This window comes from Branchiostoma floridae, chromosome 15 (assembly GCF_000003815.2).
Source record: "Branchiostoma floridae strain S238N-H82 chromosome 15, Bfl_VNyyK, whole genome shotgun sequence".
Classification (NCBI taxonomy): Eukaryota; Metazoa; Chordata; class Leptocardii; order Amphioxiformes; family Branchiostomatidae; genus Branchiostoma; species Branchiostoma floridae.
This window is the reverse complement of record NC_049993.1, coordinates 9,732,445-9,754,799: the sequence shown is the minus strand read 5'-3', so window position 1 is coordinate 9,754,799 and position 22,355 is coordinate 9,732,445. Positions and strand designations below refer to the sequence as shown.

Genomic DNA, 22,355 nt, shown 5'->3' with positions numbered 1-22,355 from the left:
CTTAAAATAGCTGGAAGATACTTTGAGCTTTTGAAATATCAGGGCTTTAGTCAAGGTTTTTTTCCAGGGCTAAACTTCTTCTGTTAACTCAGCAAACCAGTGAGTATGCTCAGTTGTTGTGACATGATTTGATTTTTTTCTATATCAGACACTCCGATTCTGTCAAGATGATTGAATGTCTATAATGTTTGTCTGAACATGATGTCATCCCCGGCCGGCTTAAGAATGGCTTCTTTACATTGAATTTGATAAAAATCCACCTTCACGTCTTTTATCATGTTTACCATCTTCACCATGTACTCTGAAACTCATGGATGGCGAAATGGCCAAAAGTGTTGTCCGCCAGTAAATAAGATTCCATCAAATGATGATGGAGCTGTTAAAACACATCACGTTAAAACTTACCGTGTACCCAGAATCCCTTGGAGGACTTTCATCCGTTGGGAACAGACGGCACACTGGGAGAGTGAGGATGTCAAGGCCATCGTCGACCATGGTGCAGTAGTCCTGGACACACTGCAGCCACCACCACACTGCGTCCCGGCAGTTGAACCGGGCGTGTGCACCGGCGCCCAGCAGGTTGGGGATCAGGCCATGTCTCAGGCACCCGGCAAAGGCAAGAATAAGGTTCCTGAAGGAGATAAAGGCAATTAATGTCAGAGTGGTAAATTCAAACGGTTCCAGTCGAACCAACCTGTACTGTACGTATGTGTACATATGTTGAGTATGTGGTACAGAACAATTTACATGGTTACCAGGCATCCAGGAAAGGCTAATACAAGGTTCCTGTACAAGGCAAAGTCAACAGTTAGTAACTTAGATATAAAATTCTGCTCACCAGAAATTCACTTTGTGTCATGCCTTTCCATTCTCTGGTAAAGTAACTATGAGGTAGTCAGGGATGACACAAATTTGAAACATATTTAGAGGAACGGTAAAATTGACAAAAATGAAGAAAGTCTTGTTTACAGATCTTCTGTGGTGCCCCAACAGTCAAATAATTAGATTACAGGATAGATGAGATGAATTGAGATGGGAGACCCACAAATTCATTAACTTACTCCATACAGGACAGTACCTAAGAAACTTCCAACAATGTACAAGTAAATAATGAGTAGTCTTTTGGAAGCTTATAACTGTTTAAAACTTTGAACGAAAGACATTTTTTATGTTAAGTTTTAAACTTCAAGCAATAAAAATCTCACCTTGCATCGCTGTATCTGCCTGTCACCAACAGCAGTCCCCTGAGTGCGATGAATGTGTCCCTCCCCCAACACCTCATCACCCCCGAGGAAAAGTGGGGCAATCCAGCTGCTAAGGTGCTACATCTTTGTTCTCTACGACCTGATTGATAAAAGATTAAAGGACATTTTTCAGTCATTGTGTTTTTCTCATTTAGCTATTATCATAGAGATTCTACATGCTATGAAATTCAATACAAAAGTCAGCATGCAGAGTTATGTTACTAATTAAGAGTAATTGTAACTGTTACAGTATTTCCTAAATGCAATCCAAAATGCAACATTGCATTAATACATCCTTAGTGCTTAGTTGTTTTTATCTGAGGACAGGTATGCTGCCAATCATTATGGGTAAGGGTTGAAAGTCTACCATCTATGATTGGAATATACATTGTATACTCAGAGCTTCCTCTCCCCAGAAATGTATCTGAATCATGTTCACACAATACCCCCTCAAAATCGATAAAACTCCCAAACCTGTGACATGCATGAACATGGGAGGAAAAAAAAAGTGCTACGGTAGGGTACTTCTTTTCTAAAATAATAAATGTAATATTTCATACTTTGCACAACTTTGTGTAATTGTATAATTTGGGTGGAGAAGAATGATCAACTGACATCATTTATTGAAATGAGAACCTTATCAGTGATCAGGTCCTATCAGACTTCATAATCAGTAAGAAGCATTGATAATAAGTCAATCTAAAAGTTTCAACATCAGTTGGTGATGGTATGAGATCATGGGATTCTAGTTCTTAATTTTAGTTAATCTTTACTATGGACAGTTGACTTTGCTATTGATATAGCAACTTTGCTACTGATATACAAGCACCTTTGCTATTGATACAGGACCATGTGACATATTGTTGACATATCGTTGGTTAACTTACGCTTGAGTACAGATAAGAAACTTTGATCATTTTAGATTACTTTGCGTTAGTCTTAGAACAAAGGTCAAATTCTACAACAGTTTTTACTAACAAATTTTAGATTACGTTGCTCTTTTTTCCAGCATACTTATCTGTAGTGCTTACTGAGCATTGATTGGAGAAGCTGTACTTGTGTTTGTGGCATTGAGCACATTTGCCAGTCAACAGGAAACCTTGTGTTTGTGTGTCACGGCTTTCGGGGACAGCGGCATAAATGCGTGCATGGGAGGTACATTAACAAAGCATTGAATTTTTTTTTCAGGAAAACTGGATGTTCAATAATATCAATTGTCTGATATATTATATTGGTGAGTTGCGTAAATAACCGCATAAATTTGCAGGGTGCATATACATATAATATATATAGCGGAGGTTTACTCGCATTTGCAACTTCCTGATGAGGTGGATATCTACAAATCAAATATCTAACTGCTCTTTTCTTTTAATCAGAACCCGTTACATTTGGAGGGCTATACGATGGGAGATGAGATCGGCAGGGGGGCCACAGGCATCGTGTATTCAGCAAAGTCTACTGAAACAGGACGTACTTATGCAGCCAAAAAGTTGGCTATTGAGGATGCGTCCATCAACGAAATCTGCGTTCTGACTCAGCTAAAGAAGCACCCAAACATTGTAGAATTCAGGGAATCCAAACTGGGACGGGATGGGGAAACACAAGTACTTTTTGTCATCTCCGAGTTCTGTCCTCTTGGAAACATTGGCGACTACATCCTCAAACAACAAGTTGACGTTGTCACAAAGAGAAATCTTGCTGTCCAGCTAGCAGATGCCATAACGTTTCTGCACAAGAATGGGATTGTTCATTGCGACATCAAGCCACAGAATGTCCTTCTGACAGGGAATGAGGCTCACCTTGTGCTGAAGGTGGTAGACTTTGGACTGGCCAAAGTACTGACAGGATCGGAAAACAGTGTTAACAACTTGAGTCGTTCCTACATGAAATCTGCTGTGGGAACAAGATTTTACCTTTCACCTGAAATATACCAATGTCTGCTTAATGACCAGCCGTGTCACTACACCAGTTCAGTGGACATCTTCTCAATGGGAATGCTGTTGTGGGCCATGTTTGATGGACTAAGTATTCTGGGTTCATGCCAACAAGATCGCTACCTAACACCTTTTACGGGTTCAGAGACAGACCCAATGCCTGTAGCCCAAGCTCTCACACAGGGCAACATTGAGCTCAATTTCATGGAAAGTGAACAGGACGTACGGTGTAAGAACCTTGTCTGCTGAATGCTGAATAGGGATCCAAAGGAGCGACCAGGGGCCAAAGAGGTCTTGGACATATTAGTACAAGGATACGGTGACTATCGGGTAGGGCGAGGAGTTGTGCGAATAGCCTGGGATGATGATGTTAATCGCAGCTGTGCACCATTTTCTTGCATAGGAACTTGTCCTAAGTTCCCGCCATGTTTTAACATAGGAACTGCTCCTAAGTGCCTGCCATGTATTAACATACAAATGTAGGAATTGCTATTAAGTGCCCACCATGTTCTTGCATAGGAACCTTTCCCAGCTGCTCATCCTGCAGAAGTAGTTTGTCAGATGGTGGGTACAAGCGTTTCATATACCCAATTAGTTGTCCCCATTTCGTTTTTGGCATGTACACCAGTAGGACTAATCTTAGGTCCAATTCACTTGTTATGGGCTATACCTGTTGTGCTTTTAATCTGTTTGCTATGCTGTTTAGGAATCACCTTTAAGGCTCCATGTTGTAGGTCTGTTCTGAATGCCGACTACACATGATGATGTGATTGCTATAATTGAAAGAGTTTTGAGATCTCATACCTCCATGAAATATTTTGTGCATATGTTGTTTTATCGTTTTTTAATTGTCTCATTACATACATACATACATACATTGTCTCATTGATTATGTAAATAGTTTTGTAATCAGCATACTCAATTCTATTAATGATATTTTGCATGTATAGAAGTCCTTTAATCTGGCAGGATTCCATGTTCAACTTTATATTTGATCATTTATTATGCTACATAGAGGTGTACACCTTTACTAACTCACACACGTCACAAGTAGGTACTCGTAATTCCCTTCATTTACCACTATGGAATAATTGATATACCAAAGGATCAGGTCCGGACGTCCCGGCGTCTTCAGTCTAGCAGTCCTTGAACCCCACTGTTACACCGGTAAGCAGCAAAACATATAAATGCCTGCCAGTATAATCTGTTCACTAATCAGTCAAAGATCGGGTGCAGTGATATTTTGCAAGTCTGTTTTTTCAGACCGGCCCAACAAGGTTTTGTATCTGTACGCTGGGTACTGGACCCATCCATAATGGAGGGCAAATCTCTTTAAATCCAATGATAGGGATTTATTTGTCTTGAGGTATTGTTTACCTGGAGTAAACCAATATTGTGACAAATGTGTGCCATATCATTAAAGAATTTGGCTCAGAATGAAGAGGCCTTGGGTTCAACCCTCTGACAAACCCGATATTGTGCCCTTTTGAAAGGCATTTTACATGACACCCACTGAGCCTCTCAGCTAATCCAATATATGTCCTCACATTGATGAGGACATACACAGTTGGGTTAAAGTGCCAAGACCTTCACACTTGCCAAGACCTTCACACAGAAAGGACAGCAATTTTTTTTTACCTAGAGTGTCTAACCTTCATCAACGTACATGTACCTGTTTCTTCATTGACCACCGTTGGGATGTCCTTCAGGATCTTTGTGGAGAGGTGAGGGAGGGGGGAAGATGCGACATCTCCACAGAACTGGGCTGAGCACAGGGCCAGAGCACGGACCAGTGTCGAGCCCTGGGTCACAAACCTAGGAAAAGCACAGATTACCAGCAGTTAGGGCAATACAGAATGGGGCTAAAGCAAGCACAAGTGTCGAGCCCCGGGTCACAAACCTGGACAAAGTTCAAGACATGCTTATGACACCAAAATGTTGAAAAATGATAGCATTATTCTAATGACATTATATCACATTTGCACCAAAAAATACAGTCGATCATCTTCTGTTACTGTACATCACGCCATCAAAACATCATTCTTCTCGTACTGAATATCTGACACACGCCATAACTTTTGACAAGCCTCTAGCCAATACTTACACAGCATAAAATTTGCAATTGAATGAGTTCTAACAGTTGTGTGAGCGGCCACAGTTACAATTACAGTTACAATGTAACCCGTAACCTTGGAGTGGCCTTCAGGTCACACCTTGAAATGTCTTGGTCTCGTTACGTGGTGACAACTAATTAAAAAAAATGGTAGGGGTGAAATGGTAGGGCTGCCTGTGTGGCGCAACGGCTAGAACGTTGGAATCAGAATCAGTAGGTTCTGAGTTCGATACTCGCCATGCCCTTGCCCCCTTATCCATGGAGTGACGCCCACCGAGCCCCACGGCTAATCTGTCTAAAGGTGCCAAAAAACACCTAAAGATTTGGTGCTGCCAGTGTGTCAACATCTGCACACTTGCCACTAAGACCTGTGGATTTTTTTCCCTTTTTTTAGGGAGTGAAAAAGAAAAGTGATAAGTCTTACTCGGACATCTGTCCCCAGGTTATCTCCGTGATGGTGGCGTACGCTCCCGCCAGGATCGCGTCGAAGTAGCATGGGATCAGGTACCTCGGGATCTCCTTCAGGGAGTCAAACACTCCCTCAAACCACTGGCCAAGCTGGAGCGGAGACAATAAAAGGAGATTGAATAATCAAATGATGATTATCATCACATACATAGAGTCCATTCCGAGACACCATGAGGGTTTTTAGACATTAATTGTAATAAGTTCGAATTATTTTGAATAAAAGAATATCTAAGCCCCAGCAGTTATAATTTTTTCAAAAAAATTAATATGGAATTTTGAATCTATTTGAATTCCTTTGAATACTTTGGAAACATTTTGAAAGAGATCACACAAAATCTTTTTATTTACAATAATTTTCAAACATCTGCAGGATTCTTTCACTTAAATATTTACAAAAAACAGTAAACCTTGCCAAATGGTAGAATTAATTTATTGCCCCATAAAAGTTAGCCTTTGTCTGCCTGGTATATTTTTAGATTTCACTGATGGGCACTGGTGGGTCCTTTGTGGTAGGCCATTGGCATGACACCTAACCATACTTTGCAAGGATGTGTGAATTGCTTTCTTCCTAGCCCACTGACCCAATATTACAAACAAGAAAGCTTCTGAAAAAAGCTGGCCGGTGCGTATCTTGGAAAAAGCCTGGATGTTAAACAAAATCACACGAAAAAAGAGTTTTTAAACATCGAATTACTGAATTGGTCTTTCTTCAATTAAAAAAACACTACATGAGATTTGTCTAACAAAGGAAAAAAAAATTTAGCAAGTGGGGTTCGAACTACGGAAGATAGGTACCGTGCTGTAGACCGCTCGGCCACGCTGGCTCGATTACGCAATAGCACGTATAGAAGGGCTATTTGGAAAAAGTGACCGATCCATCCATGCATCCATGCATCCATGCAACCGCTTCTCCCGTCTCATAGCCGGTGCTATGCACCGGCAAAAAATATGGTAGAAAATGGTAAATAATGGCAAAATGCTGTTACCATTGTTTACAAACTGTTCAAAGTATTCTGTTCCACATCGTGAATATTTCAAAGGTTTTACAGACCGGGGAAAATATTTAGAAAGTTCAAATAGCATTAGAAATATTTCAAAAGTATAAAATCTCCTGGACATATAATTGAAAACAATTGAAAACATTTGTATATGATGACAATGGCAACCCTCGCAGTGACTTGGAATCGACTCTAGCTGGTCTACTTCAGGTCGACCTCACATTTTTTACCACATTTTGTGCGTGTTTTATCTTGGATCAAATCTTCAACATCTGGAAATGCATTTTTTGACATGTCCAACTGAACACATCCTCAGACCACTGACTAAGCTAGAGGGGTAGACAATAGGATTATGATCAATGAAGAATTAATGGTGATAAGCATTCTATAGAATATCATTACAGTGAACTCTGAATGTAGCTACCATCATTACCATCATGGATGACTTTAGCACCGGTCCTTAACTTGCAAGAAAGCACTTCGATGAGACAGCTGGACAGACATGAACTACTAGTATACAATATACAACATGCACCTTCTTGGTTGTCCTGTGCCTGACAAGTCTGTTAGCGATGTAGTCTGGCATCCAGTCTCCCTGGCGCAGGTTTTCACAGAAGGGATGGCCGAGGTCATTGGTGTTTCTGATGTCTGCCATCACAGATATGAAACCTGGTAGCAAGGAAAAAACATTTACTGCTGCTGTTCATCAAAACATAACAAATATCATGCTCACAACAAATGTCACTATAACATGTAACTCAGAAAACTCTAATAGTATTTGACCCAAACTAATCTCTTTCCTTTGTTCTTGTACAGTTTAAGGTAGAAGCTTAGCCAGTTCAAGATGAAAACAGGGAGGAAAACTTACATCTGGCTATATAATGTACACCTACAGTAATTGTGTGTATCAAGTTGTTCAAGTAACGCTGTAGAATAGTGATGGATGTCACTCAAAGGGTCCCACTTTTATCCAGTTAAAGAGATTGAATTGCCTTAAATAAATGTGTGTACAGAGTTGTTTCCATGTCGGTATTTCCATTCAGAATCATCAATTCTTAATCCTAGAAACAACAAATTACTTTGGTGTGGCCTTAGGTTTTGTATGCTGAAGTGGATGATAAATGAAGCAGACACAAGCTAAACATGGCTAGGTTTTACTTATTCATTCATTCATTTGCCACCTGTTACATGTTACCTTGTAGTCCGCAATACTTGAGGCTCTGCCACCCTGGGATGTGGTACACGCCACCTCCCCACCCCTCATCTCTCTCCTCAGGGTCACACCGGTACAGTACACGGTTCAGATCCGACAGGGACAGCTCACTAACGATACTGCAGGGAGAAAGAGGGGGCATTAGGGACAAATCACTAACAGTCACACCGGTATAGTACACGGTTCAGGTCCGACAGGGACAGCTCACTAACAATACTGCGGGGAGATAGAGGGGGCATTAGGGACAGATCACTAACAATACAGCAGGAGAGAAAGGGGAGACACTACAATGGTACAGTGTACACACAGTCCAGTTTCAACAGGGACAGATCCCCAACAATACTAAGGGGAGAAAGGGAAGCCATCTACAATAGATTAGGAACAGCTCAGTAACAACGGAGGGGGTTTGGGGGCTAGAAAGAGAAGCCATCTTCATCCGGACCAATTACTACATTTCTACTGGTGGTAACCAGTACAACATAAAACCACATACACTTAGTAATACATGTCTGGTACAGTCACTGCTGAGATATACATGAACCTGCACAGCTCCAATTGTACCGACGCTAACCTGCATATGCAGGTGTTATCTCAAACATTGCACCCTTTGTCGGGTCTTACCTTAGGAAGTCCCATCTCTGCTCCCCCTTTGGACTGCCAGGCCTGACGTGGAACCCAAACTCTCTCAGACAGCCCCTGAGGGTGGAGACGGCCTGGCGTGTGTGCTGGGGAAGGGACACCCTGTGGAAACATGTGTTGTATGAAAATTCAACTCTTTTGACAGAACATTTCACCATTACAGCATTTATAAGGGCTTAAATGCTTTATCCTCTTTGGAAATTCTGCGACAAGGCAATCACACAACCAAAGACTGCACCTTAACAAAGAGACTAAGTACAAACAAGATACAGGATTATGTGGAGTCAAATATACTAGTAGGCATGTCACACCAAAATTGTGGTTAAGGTTAAAGTTGCTGAAACTGCTTTCAAATTACAGATCAGATTCTTCTGGTTACAATGCTTTTTATTGTGTTGAAATCCGACAATGTTGAAATTTTCTAGAATTTTTCAAAGTTGAAAAGTTGGACGTTTTTATTAGAAGAGGCTTATCTATTAGCCCTATGGGAACAGGTGACCTCAACATGGCACCGAAAATGACCACAAGCGCACAGTTATTTACACACTTTTTAATGTATCTTCCAAACACTGTAACAAATATTCTTCAAATTTTCAGCACTTGAAGATAATATTACTGGACAGACTATCGTATTGTTTTCTTGACATATCATCATTACTTTGTATTAATTAATCCTTATTAACTCTAATTAATCTACTCATCCACAAATAGTACCATTCAATTAATCTGCATTTCTTAAACATGCTACAAGCTTAAGAAAGAACTTCACGTTTCTAATTCAAAGTAAGACAAATCATTAAAAAATGAAGTATTTTTGTAGTTTTCATTAATTACAAAATATGCAAATGAGGGTTATTACCCTCAAGTACTTCCAACAACACATGTAATTGTATCACTTGTCCCTATTTGAATTACATATTCCCTGAAATAAAACTAGACAGTGCTAACCTACATTGCATGTTGACATAAGTACAGGATTGTATCCACACTTTTAGGAACATCAATAAATAATTAAGAATTTATGCTAATTAGCAATATGCTAATGATACATATATGGTGAAAACTAGCCACACATTGGCTTTTAATTACATTTATGTTGTAGGCATACTTAAATGGGTTGTACAAATGTAAATTGCATGTTACTTTGAAGAACTTTTAACAATAAAATGCTTAATTAGCAGTTGTCCTAATTAACATCGTAATTAATGACATTAGTAATAGTAAGTGCTAATTAGTATTCATACATGTGTTACCCATTCTAAAAAAATAACTTTTTAGTTCAAGTAATTTTCTGATTATTATTAGTAGGTTGCTTTTCTATTCAGTTTCTCTTAACTTAGCTTTTCTTCTTTAAAAATCAAAACAATAAGATCAAATAACTTTGAATGTTCGTCACCAATATTGCATCTCCAGACATGTCGTGTCTAAACTTGATCTGTTGTCTCGGTGTCTGCAGCCTTGTCTCTGGTGAACAGTTTTGACAAGTCTCTATTTTGCTGTTTGGGTTGATCTGCCAAGGATATGTCCCTTTTGTGTCCACTAGAAAATTAAAAAAATGATCTCGAAATTAATACCTATCGGCATGCAACTGACAAATTCCGATTGAGTATGGCGATAACGTGTTTGCACGCAACATATCATTGACGATAGTAATACTTTTTTTTTGTTACAAAATATGCCACATCATCGGTTATGAAAGGTATTCTACACAATACATAAAATATATTGCCATTCTACGGTCAAATAGCACAGAATTTATGATAATATGTTGAATTTATAGCGCAGACAATGTCCTTGATGTCACGCCCCCCTCCCCCTACACGGCCGTGCGCGGGCTGCCTAAAAAAACTCTCAAATCGAATCGCTAAGGCCACAAGCCAAACTCGCGTAAATAGAAACAGAAACTACACCATAATGATCGTGATATATCTATATTTGTCACTGTGTATGAACAAAATTGCTAAATTCAAGAAAAATGGCAAAAATATCCACTTACTTTCGGAGGTGTCCCAACTCTGGCCCATAACTTCCGCCAGGAATGACGTAGCAAAATTGTGCAACCACTGGAATGAACCTTGATCTCTGCCCTTTCACCTGGAATCATTCCCAGAGTTCTCTGATGCACGGCGGCTTGTGGCTTTTGAGTTGAAAATTTGATCTCCACCGGGCGGCCTTCGAAATAGCGTGCCGCGCGCGCGGCGTCAAAACCGGGCATTTTTCCGGCTGTATCTCCAACTTTGATGATTTTTAGCTCCTTATTATATGGATATTTTCAATTAAAAATACGAAAGTATGGTAGTCAACATTCCATAGATTATAGAGAACGACTTTGATTGGCATTATACAAGCGGTTGATTTTTAAGATTTTTTAAAAAACATTTACGGCCCCACGGGCCGCTGCGTTCTAATGCAGGAAGGGGGTAGGTTTGACATGCCTAATACTAGTAGCCAAATAGTTGGGCTAGCAGAGGTGAGATTGAGGGTTATAGGTTTGATTCCTGGTATTCCTGGCTTTACCCTGTAATAGAACAGAACAGAATAGAACAGAATAGAACTGCGCCCTAGACGTACATGTAGTGGATAACATCCCAATGCCTACAGCCTCAAAAATTCAGAGATGCCCATCTCACCGAAATGCGATGATACTGCCCGGTGGGAAGTTGATGAAGTCAACCTCCTGCACAGGTGAGTTACTCCCCTCCCCTCCTCCTGATAGCTCTATCATAGCACTGCCGTATAGCTGGGGGAACACAAACACATACAGGTGAGTTACTCCCCTCCCCTCCTCCTGATAGCTCTATCATAGCACTGCCGTATAGCTGGGGGGACACAAACACACACAGGTGTGAAGTTACAACTTAATGATTCTTAGTTCTGCAAATAGCTAAAAGTCTTCATTACTGTAATACTTGTGCTACATTTAACTGGAGAAAATTCACCTATCTAATATTTTTATAACTCCTCAGCTACCATCCTCACGCCCAGAATAGACTCCACAGGCTTAAATCCTTGTTGTTGCAGCAAGAATGTGGTCTTAAACATGACTGAGTCTCTGTCCCCTCTCAAAACAGCAAAATACTTGAAGAATATTCAGTAACTATTATAGAGAGAGAACTCTATTGCACAACAATTGTACATGGTACAATGTATAGCAACAACTATTATAAGTCCGAGTTGCATACTCTGTGCATTTACTACCATGATAATAACTTAACACTGTGTCCAAAATCAACAAGCTATTAGACAAAAAAATCTAAATCTTTCTCTTCACAGTAAAAAGGTGACAGGTTGACCCCTGACCTGGATGTGTTCCTGCATCTCCAGCTGGTAGTTGTTGAGTCCGTTGATGAAGGTTCTGTCCTGGTTAAACTCATCAGGCGACTTCTGAACCAACCGGGCCTCCAGGATGATTTCCTCAACAACACCTAATAATGTGCAGAGAAGCAATCTATAAAACAGGGGGAGGGTGGGCTTAAAATACTGCGTGCAATTCACTTTTGCATACCAAAAATTGGAGCTTTGTACTCATTTTTGACAATGCCTCAGGGGTGGAGGCATTTTACAGTATTACAATATCTCTTAGAATATTCCAAAAATTGTAAGGATGCATTCATTAGAGCATTAATTTTGTTTTGTTACCTCTATAACTCAAGAATCTGCAAATTGATCGGTATGATATTTGGTATGTGTTCTGAAAGACAGGTTTGATTATAGATCACTGAGCAATATTTGGTGGTACTGCATTTGAACTTCTAGTTTTCATATCTCAGATTTGGGCTGTCCCAATGACATCATATAAAAGTTTCTTTGACATAACACAAAAGGCTGTACCAGGTATACAGAGTGAGGGGTGTAGCCTGGGTTGTGTGAGTGTTACATACCAGGTATACAGAGTGAGGGGTGTAGCCTGGGTTGTGTGAGTGTTACATACCAGGTATACAGAGTGAGGGGTGTAGGCTGGGTTGTGTGAGTGTTACATACCAGGTATACAGAGTGTAGCCTGGGTTGTGTGAGTGTTACATACCAGGTATACAGAGTGGGGGGATGTAGCCAGTTGCTTGAGGGTTGTGTGGGTGTTTGAAGGCTGTCCTGGCCACGAGGATGACCGAATGGTGGGAGTTGGGGCAGTGCCTGGTCACTGCAACAATATTCTCATCCACTTGATCAACATAAACCTGTCAAAACAAACAAATGTCAATACATTGGGTATTTAATCTGAAACAAATTCTTCACAGTACAAAACCCAACTTTTGATCCACTGATGATTAGAAAAAGGCAGTCTTGTTGTTCATAGAAAAAAAGTCAGGGATAGAATAAAAGAGGATTGGAGGGGTGGTAAAAGAATGCTGTTATAGCTTTTCTGACAAGTGTCAACTGCTCATTACTCACTGTCCACACCATATCTATCCATGAATGACAAATCCTGACTTTGTTCCAATTGCTGCCATGTTCTGCTTGCAATTGTGGTGGAATGTCATCAAAAATCAGACAGCAATGATCTAAAAACAGTGAAAACTGTTCCCAAGCCCTTTTTTATTTAGTAATTGAACAGAAAACAAAAATCCAATAATAATGGTCAACCCTGTCCTTGGTGCTGAATGGATGTTATGATGTCTGTTAAAAGAACCCTTTCCACTATTTGGTACATAGAGCAGTGCCCATACCCAATTTCTAGTCCTTGGGCCACACAGGGCTGCTGAAGTAGGCTACTAGTCCACATGTATGTCTGAACTGATTTTAAAAAAATAGCTGACTCAAAATGAATAGCTAAGACAAAGTAAGGTACAAACGATAATGTAGGTTACATGTCCATTCTGACCTGGTTGAAGCCTGCCATGCCTAATTGCTGATGCAGCAGGTTGAGTGCCCGTTTCGCTGCGATGATACCGGAGCGATTGTTAACGGATTGGACGTCGTCCTTCTTGGAGTCATCATCCCACACTGGGTAACATCGCGCCTCCTCAACAACATGAATCTACATAGAGGGCAAGGCAGGGGTAATAGGGGGCAAACATTTAAGATGAAGTTAGTTTTTCAATACCTATTTCAGCTTCACCACAGGTCGTGTATTAAACCAAGCACATTGAGTCACCCCTACTCTTCTTGATAAGCATTATTGTTACATAACCATGAATTTTTGTAATGGTGACTTGTAAATACAGTTACATTTACACACTTGCTTAGGTCAAGCTTATAAGCGCAGGCTCAAATTGTCAGTGAATTGTAAAAGGGATAAAACAATTCTCAGAGAATCAAATTGTAAAGCTTCATAAGGTTGGAACGTTATTTGAAAGGATTATATTACAAATTCAAGTTCTTTTGGTACAACCAACAGTTTTCTCACTATTGACAGGAGAAACTGATTTCGCTTGCACCAAAAGAAATTGAATTTCAAAAAACCAAACAACCACTTATCTGTACTGCACAGTACAAAAACTTTCTAATAAAAGTGTTAGATTTTACAGCTTATCATTTTTGATGTGCGAAATAAAGGCAAATTTGAAATTCTGAAAAGCCAAAAATTTTTCTGTATAGGGACTTACATGGTGAGGTACGAGTTCATCGTAACCACGGGTACTCCCTATAGCACAGCTCGCCATGGCAACCAGAGCAGCACTCGGTAACGGGTCGTACACAGAACGTTTCTGTCAGGGCAAAAATACAAGATGTAGTTGTACTTCAAAGTAGAAAAGTTAACAGACTACTTTGCCCACTACCAGTTGCAATAATGGATTGTAGATTGTAAATACAGTCAAGAGTCTACCAAATGAATGCTCAACTTTCTCCATAACATGGACTACTCAAAGTTTGTTTGTCATATTGGTCTTGGTTTTCAGGATTAGAAGTTGACTGAACATTGTACCATCTCTACATACCAGTACAACATCTCCAAATTTCTCATTTTCTTCATCACTTTAACACAAGATGACAATTGAACCCATGACAGTAACTGTTGTAAATTAATTCAGTATCTCTTGATAGAGTGTCTTTAGTTTTCTTTTTCTTTTCATAATTATCATTTTTGACACTAAGGGAACACACAACACAAATACCTGTATTGCGCATGGATTGTCATGAGTCAAGTCAAGAAACATGGCATGGGCGATCGCAGGGGTCAGAGGTCGTGTGGCAGGTTTCCAGAAGGCGCCGACTGGCTCGCCGCCGTACCGGTACACCAAACGGCCCTCTTCATGCGAGTCAAATGCACTCATGGCCTCTGCGGGGAAGGGAGAAAGTATTATTTTCAGCAAGATTAAATATTGTGGTTTTGTAATAGAAATATTTTATGTTCATGATAAATAAAATTGTTCCTTGCAAGAGTTGCTTGCTTGTTTGAATCTCTATTTATGACAATGTTTCAACAGTAAAAGAAGTTTCAGATTCTAAAAAGTAAATGACTTTGGCACTTCATCATGCTATCACTTAATATGAATCTTTTTGCAACCAGACATACCTCCACATGAAGTTTAGTAGTAGACAACTGAATGAAGTATGTCGTAAATTATTTTTGACAGACAAATTCCACCCATAACAGTATCTGCTACAAACACCACACATTCCCATTTAATCAGGAACAAATCCCTAAAACACGAATCTTTCTCCTCCAGCAGCATGTGACCAGCCATGCGTGGCACTTGTATTGATTTTATACCAGCTGCAGTCAATCCCGAATGCAGGGACACGTGCCGAACTTGGGCACCCCTGCTTGTACGTGATCTACCCTTGAACCTCAATTAAACTGACTGCATCTTCAACCCTGTTATCTTCCCGTTTTGTCACGTTTGTTGGCGTCGTGAATATCTTCACTGGGTTCATTGATTTTTTTTCCTTCTGAAGCATCCAATTTCATGCCCAGATCCAATCTTCACTTTTATAATCAGAAAATGGAGTCCTTTCCTAAACTTGTCCTTTTCACTTCATTTGGTGCAACAACATTCATCACACAAGCTGCAATTGTATGTAGCACGCTACTGCATAATGATGGCTTCCAAGTCGCTACAGATTCTAAGAGTGTCTGTCACACAATATCTCTTCACAGCCATATAATTTATATCCTTGGACATTCACCTCCTCAAATTTTTCACTTCATTTGATAGAACAACTTTCACACAAGCTGCAATTGTATGTAGCATGCTACTGCACCATGTTGACATTATAGTGACTATAAATTCTGTAATTTATAGTACTTGTCAAATAAGATCTCTCTACAGCAATATCAAGTTATTTCCTTGCACAGTCACCTCCTCAAACTTGTCCCTTTCACTTCATTTTACTTAACAGCTTTTTCACAACTTGCAATTCCAATTGTGACAGTAGTATACTACTGTAAACAGCACCATGTTGGCTTACCACTCATAGTCACTAGAATTTTGAAAAAGCATCTGTCAAATAACATGTATTTACAACATCATAAATCTATTTCCATGGACTCTAACCTTTTCAACTTAGTACACATTGTTAAGCTGAAGAACAGAGGCTGTCATTAAGACACACGTCTATGTACCAGCACATCCAACTCTCATGAGAGATAAACCGCATAGTGAGTTCTTGCATATGCAGATGTAAAAAAAGAAAACAGAGGGTCGGGAGAAAAAATTGCACTTGCCTCAGACTCCGTTTTCATGTTGATATTTCAGTTCATTCTGATTGTATTTTCCAAATCAGAGAAACAACCACTTAAATTGGTGTTGCCCTGTACATAGTACGCTGCCAGCCCCATGCTGGCTTGGTAGTTACCTATAATAGACTCTGAAGTGGTGTCGACCAAACGATATCCCTCTAATGGAGATCAAATCTAACGCAGTCAAAGATTGAAGACAAATCAATACCAGCAGTAATAGACTGGTGCTACTCTTCTGGCGGGGGGAATAATTGCCGTCTTCCTAACTGGGAGAGATGGACCTGATATTGCCATGGACTTGTCGCAAAGGGCTAGCCTGGGTACCATCCGAAAAGTAGTTTGCTCAGGCGTTAATTATACACTATATACAGTTGCTTCTTGCTCTGACATTTATCATACATGTTCGTCCGTATCCATACATGTTGAACACTATATACAGTCGCTTCTCTGCTGTTCCGTCTCGGAACTTTAACATTATCTGGTATCGTCCAAATAGGACGAGGGCACTGATTGGTTCCTACACGTGAGCAAAATAAGTTTAATAATGGGTTCAAGCGCTTGTTCTAACAGGCGTTCCAACACCCAATGCCCTCTGTCTGCTTGTTGGAGGGCCTGTTGTTGTCAAACAAGCTTCTAGAACCCATTCCTTAATTTGCCCATTAACTGACATTAGCACCAAACAGTTTGAATGTGCAAGTCTCCAGATTGGTAGCAGAAGTGAACATAAGAGCAAACTACTGGTACCCAGTCTAGCAAAGGGCATGATCGTCCTATGAAATAATTTTTGGGAGCAACCTGCAAGTTTTATGGCCACGTTCCTGTTCTAACAGGGCATGACAAATCACTTGCTAGAACCACCTTGTTAACTAAAGGTCTCTGTACTTTATCATCTTGCTGAAAGTGTCGAAAGGGCAAAAACATCAACCATGGCAGCATGATCCAAGTCAGTGTTTCAAAATCCTATGAAGATGTGATAAACACTAAGCAGATTAAAACTGGACTGAGCAGTTGGGTTTGGACTATTGCTTCTAGTCTTTAAAATTTTATACCAATCAGTCAGAAATTTTGTAGAACAGTTCTATCCCAATGTTTTGAGTGATTGAAGAATTTTGCAGTTACTGTACATTGGCAAATGCATATGCGAGGTCATAAATTTTCAGTGAAGACTTCAACATGTTTCAAAATTTATAGTGACATAGACACAGCTTATCATCATCGTCATCTGTCGTCCCTGGTGGGCGGGGTAAGGCGTTGCACAACATCTCTCCACAGCACTCGGTCGTTCATAGCTGCTCCTAGGTCCTCAGTGTCAATCCCAGTGTCTCTGGAAATGGTTGCTGGGTAAGTGAGCTTTCTAGAGTAGGTCTTTCCCCTCGGCCTCCATAGAAGGAGTGAAGAGATCACTTCTTCACTTGCGCGATGACAGTGACCTGCAAACTGGACACGCCTCTGCCTGAAGCTGTGGGATACTCTGGGAAGATTACTGTAGATAGTCTTGATGGATGCATGTTCTTTCCAGCCGATGTTCTTTGTACACTATATACAGCTTATATACTTTGACACAGCTTATATTAATTAAGGATTCATACCTCGTACAAGCGATGTGATTCCGAGTCGATTCACAAACACGTTGTCGAGGTCCTCTTTCCCGGTGAACAGCTCCGCCACAACGTAGAGGTCAGGGTTCACCTGTCGCGCTGCGTCCAGCATAAACTAGACAGGAAACAATGATCGAATGAATATTCAACGTTTGTTCAATGTAAGGTAACAATGATACTTGTCTCCATTAAAGATACATTATCATCACTCTCAGGTCAAGGAGTTAAGATTTTTTTGACAAACGGGGTGACAGTTTTTTTTGGTCCCAACAAAAAGATTTCCATCTTTGGACAGGTCCTGGAGATAACGCTGAATTATACACAATTTAACGTTACATTTATCTTTCACAAGACAATATTGTTATCTTTTACAACAACCAAATGTTGCGGGTTTACCAACTTGAAATATGCTGTGAGAAATGAGCCTGCCAGGGCTTTGCAATATCATAACTGTCTTGAAATGATACTTCATACATATGGTATATGTAAAATAGCTCTTTCATCAATGAAATACATTATGCCATGTGCAAATCCTCTAGCAGCTGCTACATCTAATTCTGTCAGTGTCAAAAGCTTGACTGAAAGGCAGTCTTTTTAACCCCAGCCAAGAGTGCTTCAGTCAGGTAAAAGAAGGGACAGATTCCAGCTACATGTACATGTAGTATGCATGGCAATATTCCCAAACTGTTACTTATGCATGACCTTTGCATTTTACATGGCATGTCTCTTCTTCAATCTCACTCCATTATCTGTGGTTTGCTTGTTAATAACGCCATGTGTCAATCCTTCATGCAAATTGATTTGGGTAAACTAATTTGGATGGTACGTTGCCAACCATAATCATGTTATGTCTACTATGAGACTGCAGGGCTCGAAATACCTTTTTCTGTATACCTGCACTGGTGCAGGCAACATTGAAAATTATCTGCACCAGACAAATTTTACCTGCACCACTCTGAATTTAGGAAGTATGGATCATACTAAAATTGTTCAGGAACCATTATTATTTTTTTCTTCTATACTTCATAGGTAGTAACATTCAATGCAGCTAATAACAATCCACATACACTTACATGTACATCATAAGACATTTATGTGTACAACCCAGTACATGTACCAGTGCAGGTTAGGTGCAGGTAGACACCAGAGATGCCTGCACAGCTCCAATTTCACCTGCACTAACCTGCATATGCAGGTGGCATTTCGAGCCCTGAATTTGGATGGTACGTTGCCAACCATAATCATGTTATGTCTACTGTGAGCCTGTGAATAGCACCCAACAGTTCAGCACCAGAGACAGGACTCATCAGCTCTGTCATTGTTTGACTGAACACCTTATTTTCTCATTCATAGCATGATTTATAAGGGTTTAGTGATTGTCAGGTACAATTCAAAGAGGGAGGCTTAACTTCAATATCCAAGTGTTCTGGTTGTACACATGATATTTTCTGAATTAAAAAAAAAGATTGTTGTATTGCCAAATTTGACTCTGCTGACTTTGGACTAGGCAGCAGTTGCATTATACAGAAGCAATATTATAATGATCCCTGAGTACCCTCCAATTGAGTAACAGTCAAGAGTAACATACTTAGTCATGAACAACCACTGGACAAACTTTAACTGCAGCAATATTAAGACATATTGGGTTGATCTTGAAAACTACTTTAAATTTGTAATGTATTTCTGGATTTCTTGTTGGGCTGAATCTCTAATCAAGTAAAGCTGTAATGTTAAATAAACAAAGGTAACTTCTTGAGGTTATATGGGAAATAGAAGGGCCCTGATGCTTGAATGGCCCATTTTGATTTTCAGTGAGACACAAGTTTATACCTTAGAACCAATAGTGTGAATGACACGATGGACTGAACATGTTGATTTAATCATTTCTATATAGATACATGTATTCATGTATTGTCTGTTTATACAGTGAGAAGTTGCTACAGACCTTATGAAAGTCGCTGTACTTTTCTCGTGTCAATTAAGATTTCTCTCACAAAGTAGTTGATTGATTGATTGATGGCATATTGTCTTACCTCCGCCACATGTATGGGAGTGCTGTGACAGTTGTCAATGCGAACCCCATGGAAGATCCGTGCCGTTGCCATGGTGTACTCCAGCATGTGTTTCCATAGAAATGGGCAGTCCTCCGGACGTTTCCCGTACCTCAGCTTCACGTTGTCGCCCCAGGCCAGGAGCTCGCGCCGCAGGTAGACGTTCGAGCCAGCCTCTGCAAAGTTTCGCAGCGGGTCGTCCCCCATGACCCAGCCGTTGTGAGCCAGGATGTGACGGGCGTCCTTCTTGTTCATTAGCTTCTCGTCAGCTTGCCAGGAGTCGTTCTGGCCATTAAGAAGTCTGAAATACCTGAAAGGTGGGAACACTTTTGGGTAAGATGCTTGTTCAGCAACCTGTGGTCCCACTGCAGTACCAAGGAAAGCTGCCAGGGGGCCAAAAATGTAATCATTTCTTCAGTAGATGAAGACCAAACACCATTAGAATCCATCCATACTTCTTGAGTTATGCTGTTCAACCACAAAACAACAACCAATCACTACTGAAAACATAAACATTTTTGGCAAAGGCTTTGCAGGGAAATCATCTTTATCAACTATCCAAATTGCACCTTGACTACAAGAAGCAAAGACAAGAACCCTTGACTTACTCTGTAACCAGTGGCTTCTCCCTTGTGACAGGCCCCAGTTTCGGTCCCTGGCCATCCAGTCTCTCGTAGCCGACACCCTTCCCACAGTTCTCTACAGCTGCCTTCAGGTGATGCTGCAGGTCTCTGGTAACGTCTGCGTTCAGCTTCTCCAGGTGTTTCCTGAAGGCCTCGCTGCACTTCTGTATCCTCTCCTTCTCTGTCTCTGCATCTGTCCTGGAGGGGGGGGAGAAAGGACAGTCAGCATTTACAGTACAGTAGAGGTATTTTTCCCAGAACTATCTTAGAGTAGAATTTGTTATCATCAACCACAGGAAGGGCATCTTCTCTGGATAGTTTTAAAGAACTCTTGCAGATAGATGTGCAAGAGTTAGGTGTGACAGGTTGTTCCTTCTCTGTTCCAGCATCTGTCCTGGGTGGGGTTGCCCGTACATCTGTGCAGATGCTTAGGGGTGGCGCCCATCTCCATTTCTAGTATCCCTTGGGCCACACATTTGTGCAAGTCACTACAGCAGGGGGCATTAGTGCTGAGTGCTAAGCAGAGAAGGTCCCGTATTTGAGGAGAGCCACACCTCAAGCACGTAAAAGAACCCGCCGCACTTAAAAGAATAGGGGTCCTTCCCAGTTCATGTGAGTGGTTCAAAACCTACATTACAGCCCTATGGCCACACCTAGGGCAATTGCTGTCGTATTGAGGTCAGCTGAGTTAGCGCCAAATGACACTGTCACACGCAGCCACTCCAGACCCTTGCAATTTAGCCCTGCCTATTTTAATCTCCTCGCAATTCAGCCCTCTGTGTGTATCTCATATCTCTACACATCTTTGCCTCCTTCACAATAACCAAAATCTTGTTAACGCTCATAATTCCATATCTATCGCATGCACAAGGCCTTCTCAATTGATAAGACAAAGATACCATAAAACAGATCCTGTCTAATCCTATGCTGCACACCACATTGAACATGTGTGCTAGTGAATGATTAGTGAGCTGTTACACTCTACGGTAATAAATGGCAACAACCTCTCCTAATGAAGCGGCACTATCATACATAGTCTTTACAAGAAATGCTAATTTGCAAATCGAAGAGGAACAAACATACGCCCTTGAATCACTAATCAGGCGTATCTAATACATCACACACATTAACACAATAAACTGTACGGTAAATTTGCAGCCTAATGCTACTCAGGGGATAACTTAGAGCAAATACCGGAACATTATTCAAATGTGTGCAAGCAGGGCACAAGTGCCAATGGATTTCACTACGTGACGAGGCTTACAACAAAACATTTGTGCTCAGAACAGCATATAAGTCAGTGCTGTATCATGGATTCTATTGGAATCGCAAAAAGATTCAAAAGAGAGAGAAATGAAATTGCAAACCCTTGAAAATACAGGCAAAATTTTTTGAGTATGTCATTAATCTTAACTATCCCGATTGAATGATTATCACTAATTTTATTTTACTTAAGATTTTGTATCAGGGACCATATTATGTATTGTTCAAGTACTTCACAAACTTTATAATCACATAGATTTTAAAATATAGGCATCTATAGTATTTTGTTGTTCATCTTTTTCCTTTTTCGTGCACTAGTATAAGTTTCAGGGTGTCCATCATAGGAAGTGATCAGTCGTGTCAGTTTGTCATAGTTTGAGCTCCTCTGACTAAATTGAATTTGAGAAAAGAGAAAACAAAGCGCTGCCTACTTTTGAACCACTTTATTTTCATTTTTCGTGCACTCGTATAAGTTTTTGGGTGTCCATCATAGGAAGACTTTTTAGTGATCAGTCAAGTCAGAGTGGCATTGTTTGAGCCCTCTAACTTAATTGAATTTGAGAAAAGAAAACAAAGCGCTGCCTACTTTT

General features: G+C 40.4%; 2 protein-coding genes and 1 long non-coding RNA gene across 6 annotated transcripts in view; 1 reads left to right on the top strand and 2 right to left on the bottom strand.

The window, feature by feature from the left end:
* LOC118431363 (glycogen debranching enzyme-like) overlaps positions 1-22,355 on the bottom strand; it is a 58,208-nt gene that overhangs the window by 6,066 nt on the left and 29,787 nt on the right. For 3 of the 4 annotated variants that reach the window (XM_035842496.1, XM_035842493.1, XM_035842495.1), the window contains 16 exons: positions 20,488-20,700; positions 19,862-20,189; positions 17,820-17,943; positions 14,663-14,826; positions 14,153-14,254; positions 13,429-13,584; positions 12,634-12,784; positions 11,910-12,034; positions 11,240-11,349; positions 8,592-8,711; positions 7,953-8,089; positions 7,293-7,426; positions 5,716-5,849; positions 4,845-4,993; positions 1,206-1,344; positions 406-631 (listed from right to left, as the gene is read on the bottom strand). In XM_035842496.1, coding sequence (XP_035698389.1) covers positions 406-631; positions 1,206-1,344; positions 4,845-4,993; positions 5,716-5,849; positions 7,293-7,426; positions 7,953-8,089; positions 8,592-8,711; positions 11,240-11,349; positions 11,910-12,034; positions 12,634-12,784; positions 13,429-13,584; positions 14,153-14,254; positions 14,663-14,826; positions 17,820-17,943; positions 19,862-20,189; positions 20,488-20,700 — 2,512 coding nt within the window. The remainder of the gene's footprint in view (positions 1-405; positions 632-1,205; positions 1,345-4,844; positions 4,994-5,715; positions 5,850-7,292; positions 7,427-7,952; positions 8,090-8,591; positions 8,712-11,239; positions 11,350-11,909; positions 12,035-12,633; positions 12,785-13,428; positions 13,585-14,152; positions 14,255-14,662; positions 14,827-17,819; positions 17,944-19,861; positions 20,190-20,487; positions 20,701-22,355) is intronic. The other variant, XM_035842494.1, reaches the window with a different exon arrangement.
* On the top strand, positions 2,281-4,022 carry LOC118431436 (serine/threonine-protein kinase 35-like). Its single transcript, XM_035842671.1, has one exon. It carries the CDS (start codon positions 2,648-2,650, stop codon positions 3,425-3,427), a length of 780 nt encoding a protein of 259 aa, XP_035698564.1. The 5' UTR covers positions 2,281-2,647; the 3' UTR covers positions 3,428-4,022.
* On the bottom strand, positions 9,405-11,003 carry LOC118431457. The gene is made up of 2 exons (XR_004832987.1): positions 10,606-11,003; positions 9,405-10,148 (listed from the first exon to the last, which is right to left on the bottom strand). It is a non-coding gene; the product is annotated as an uncharacterized LOC118431457 (long non-coding RNA).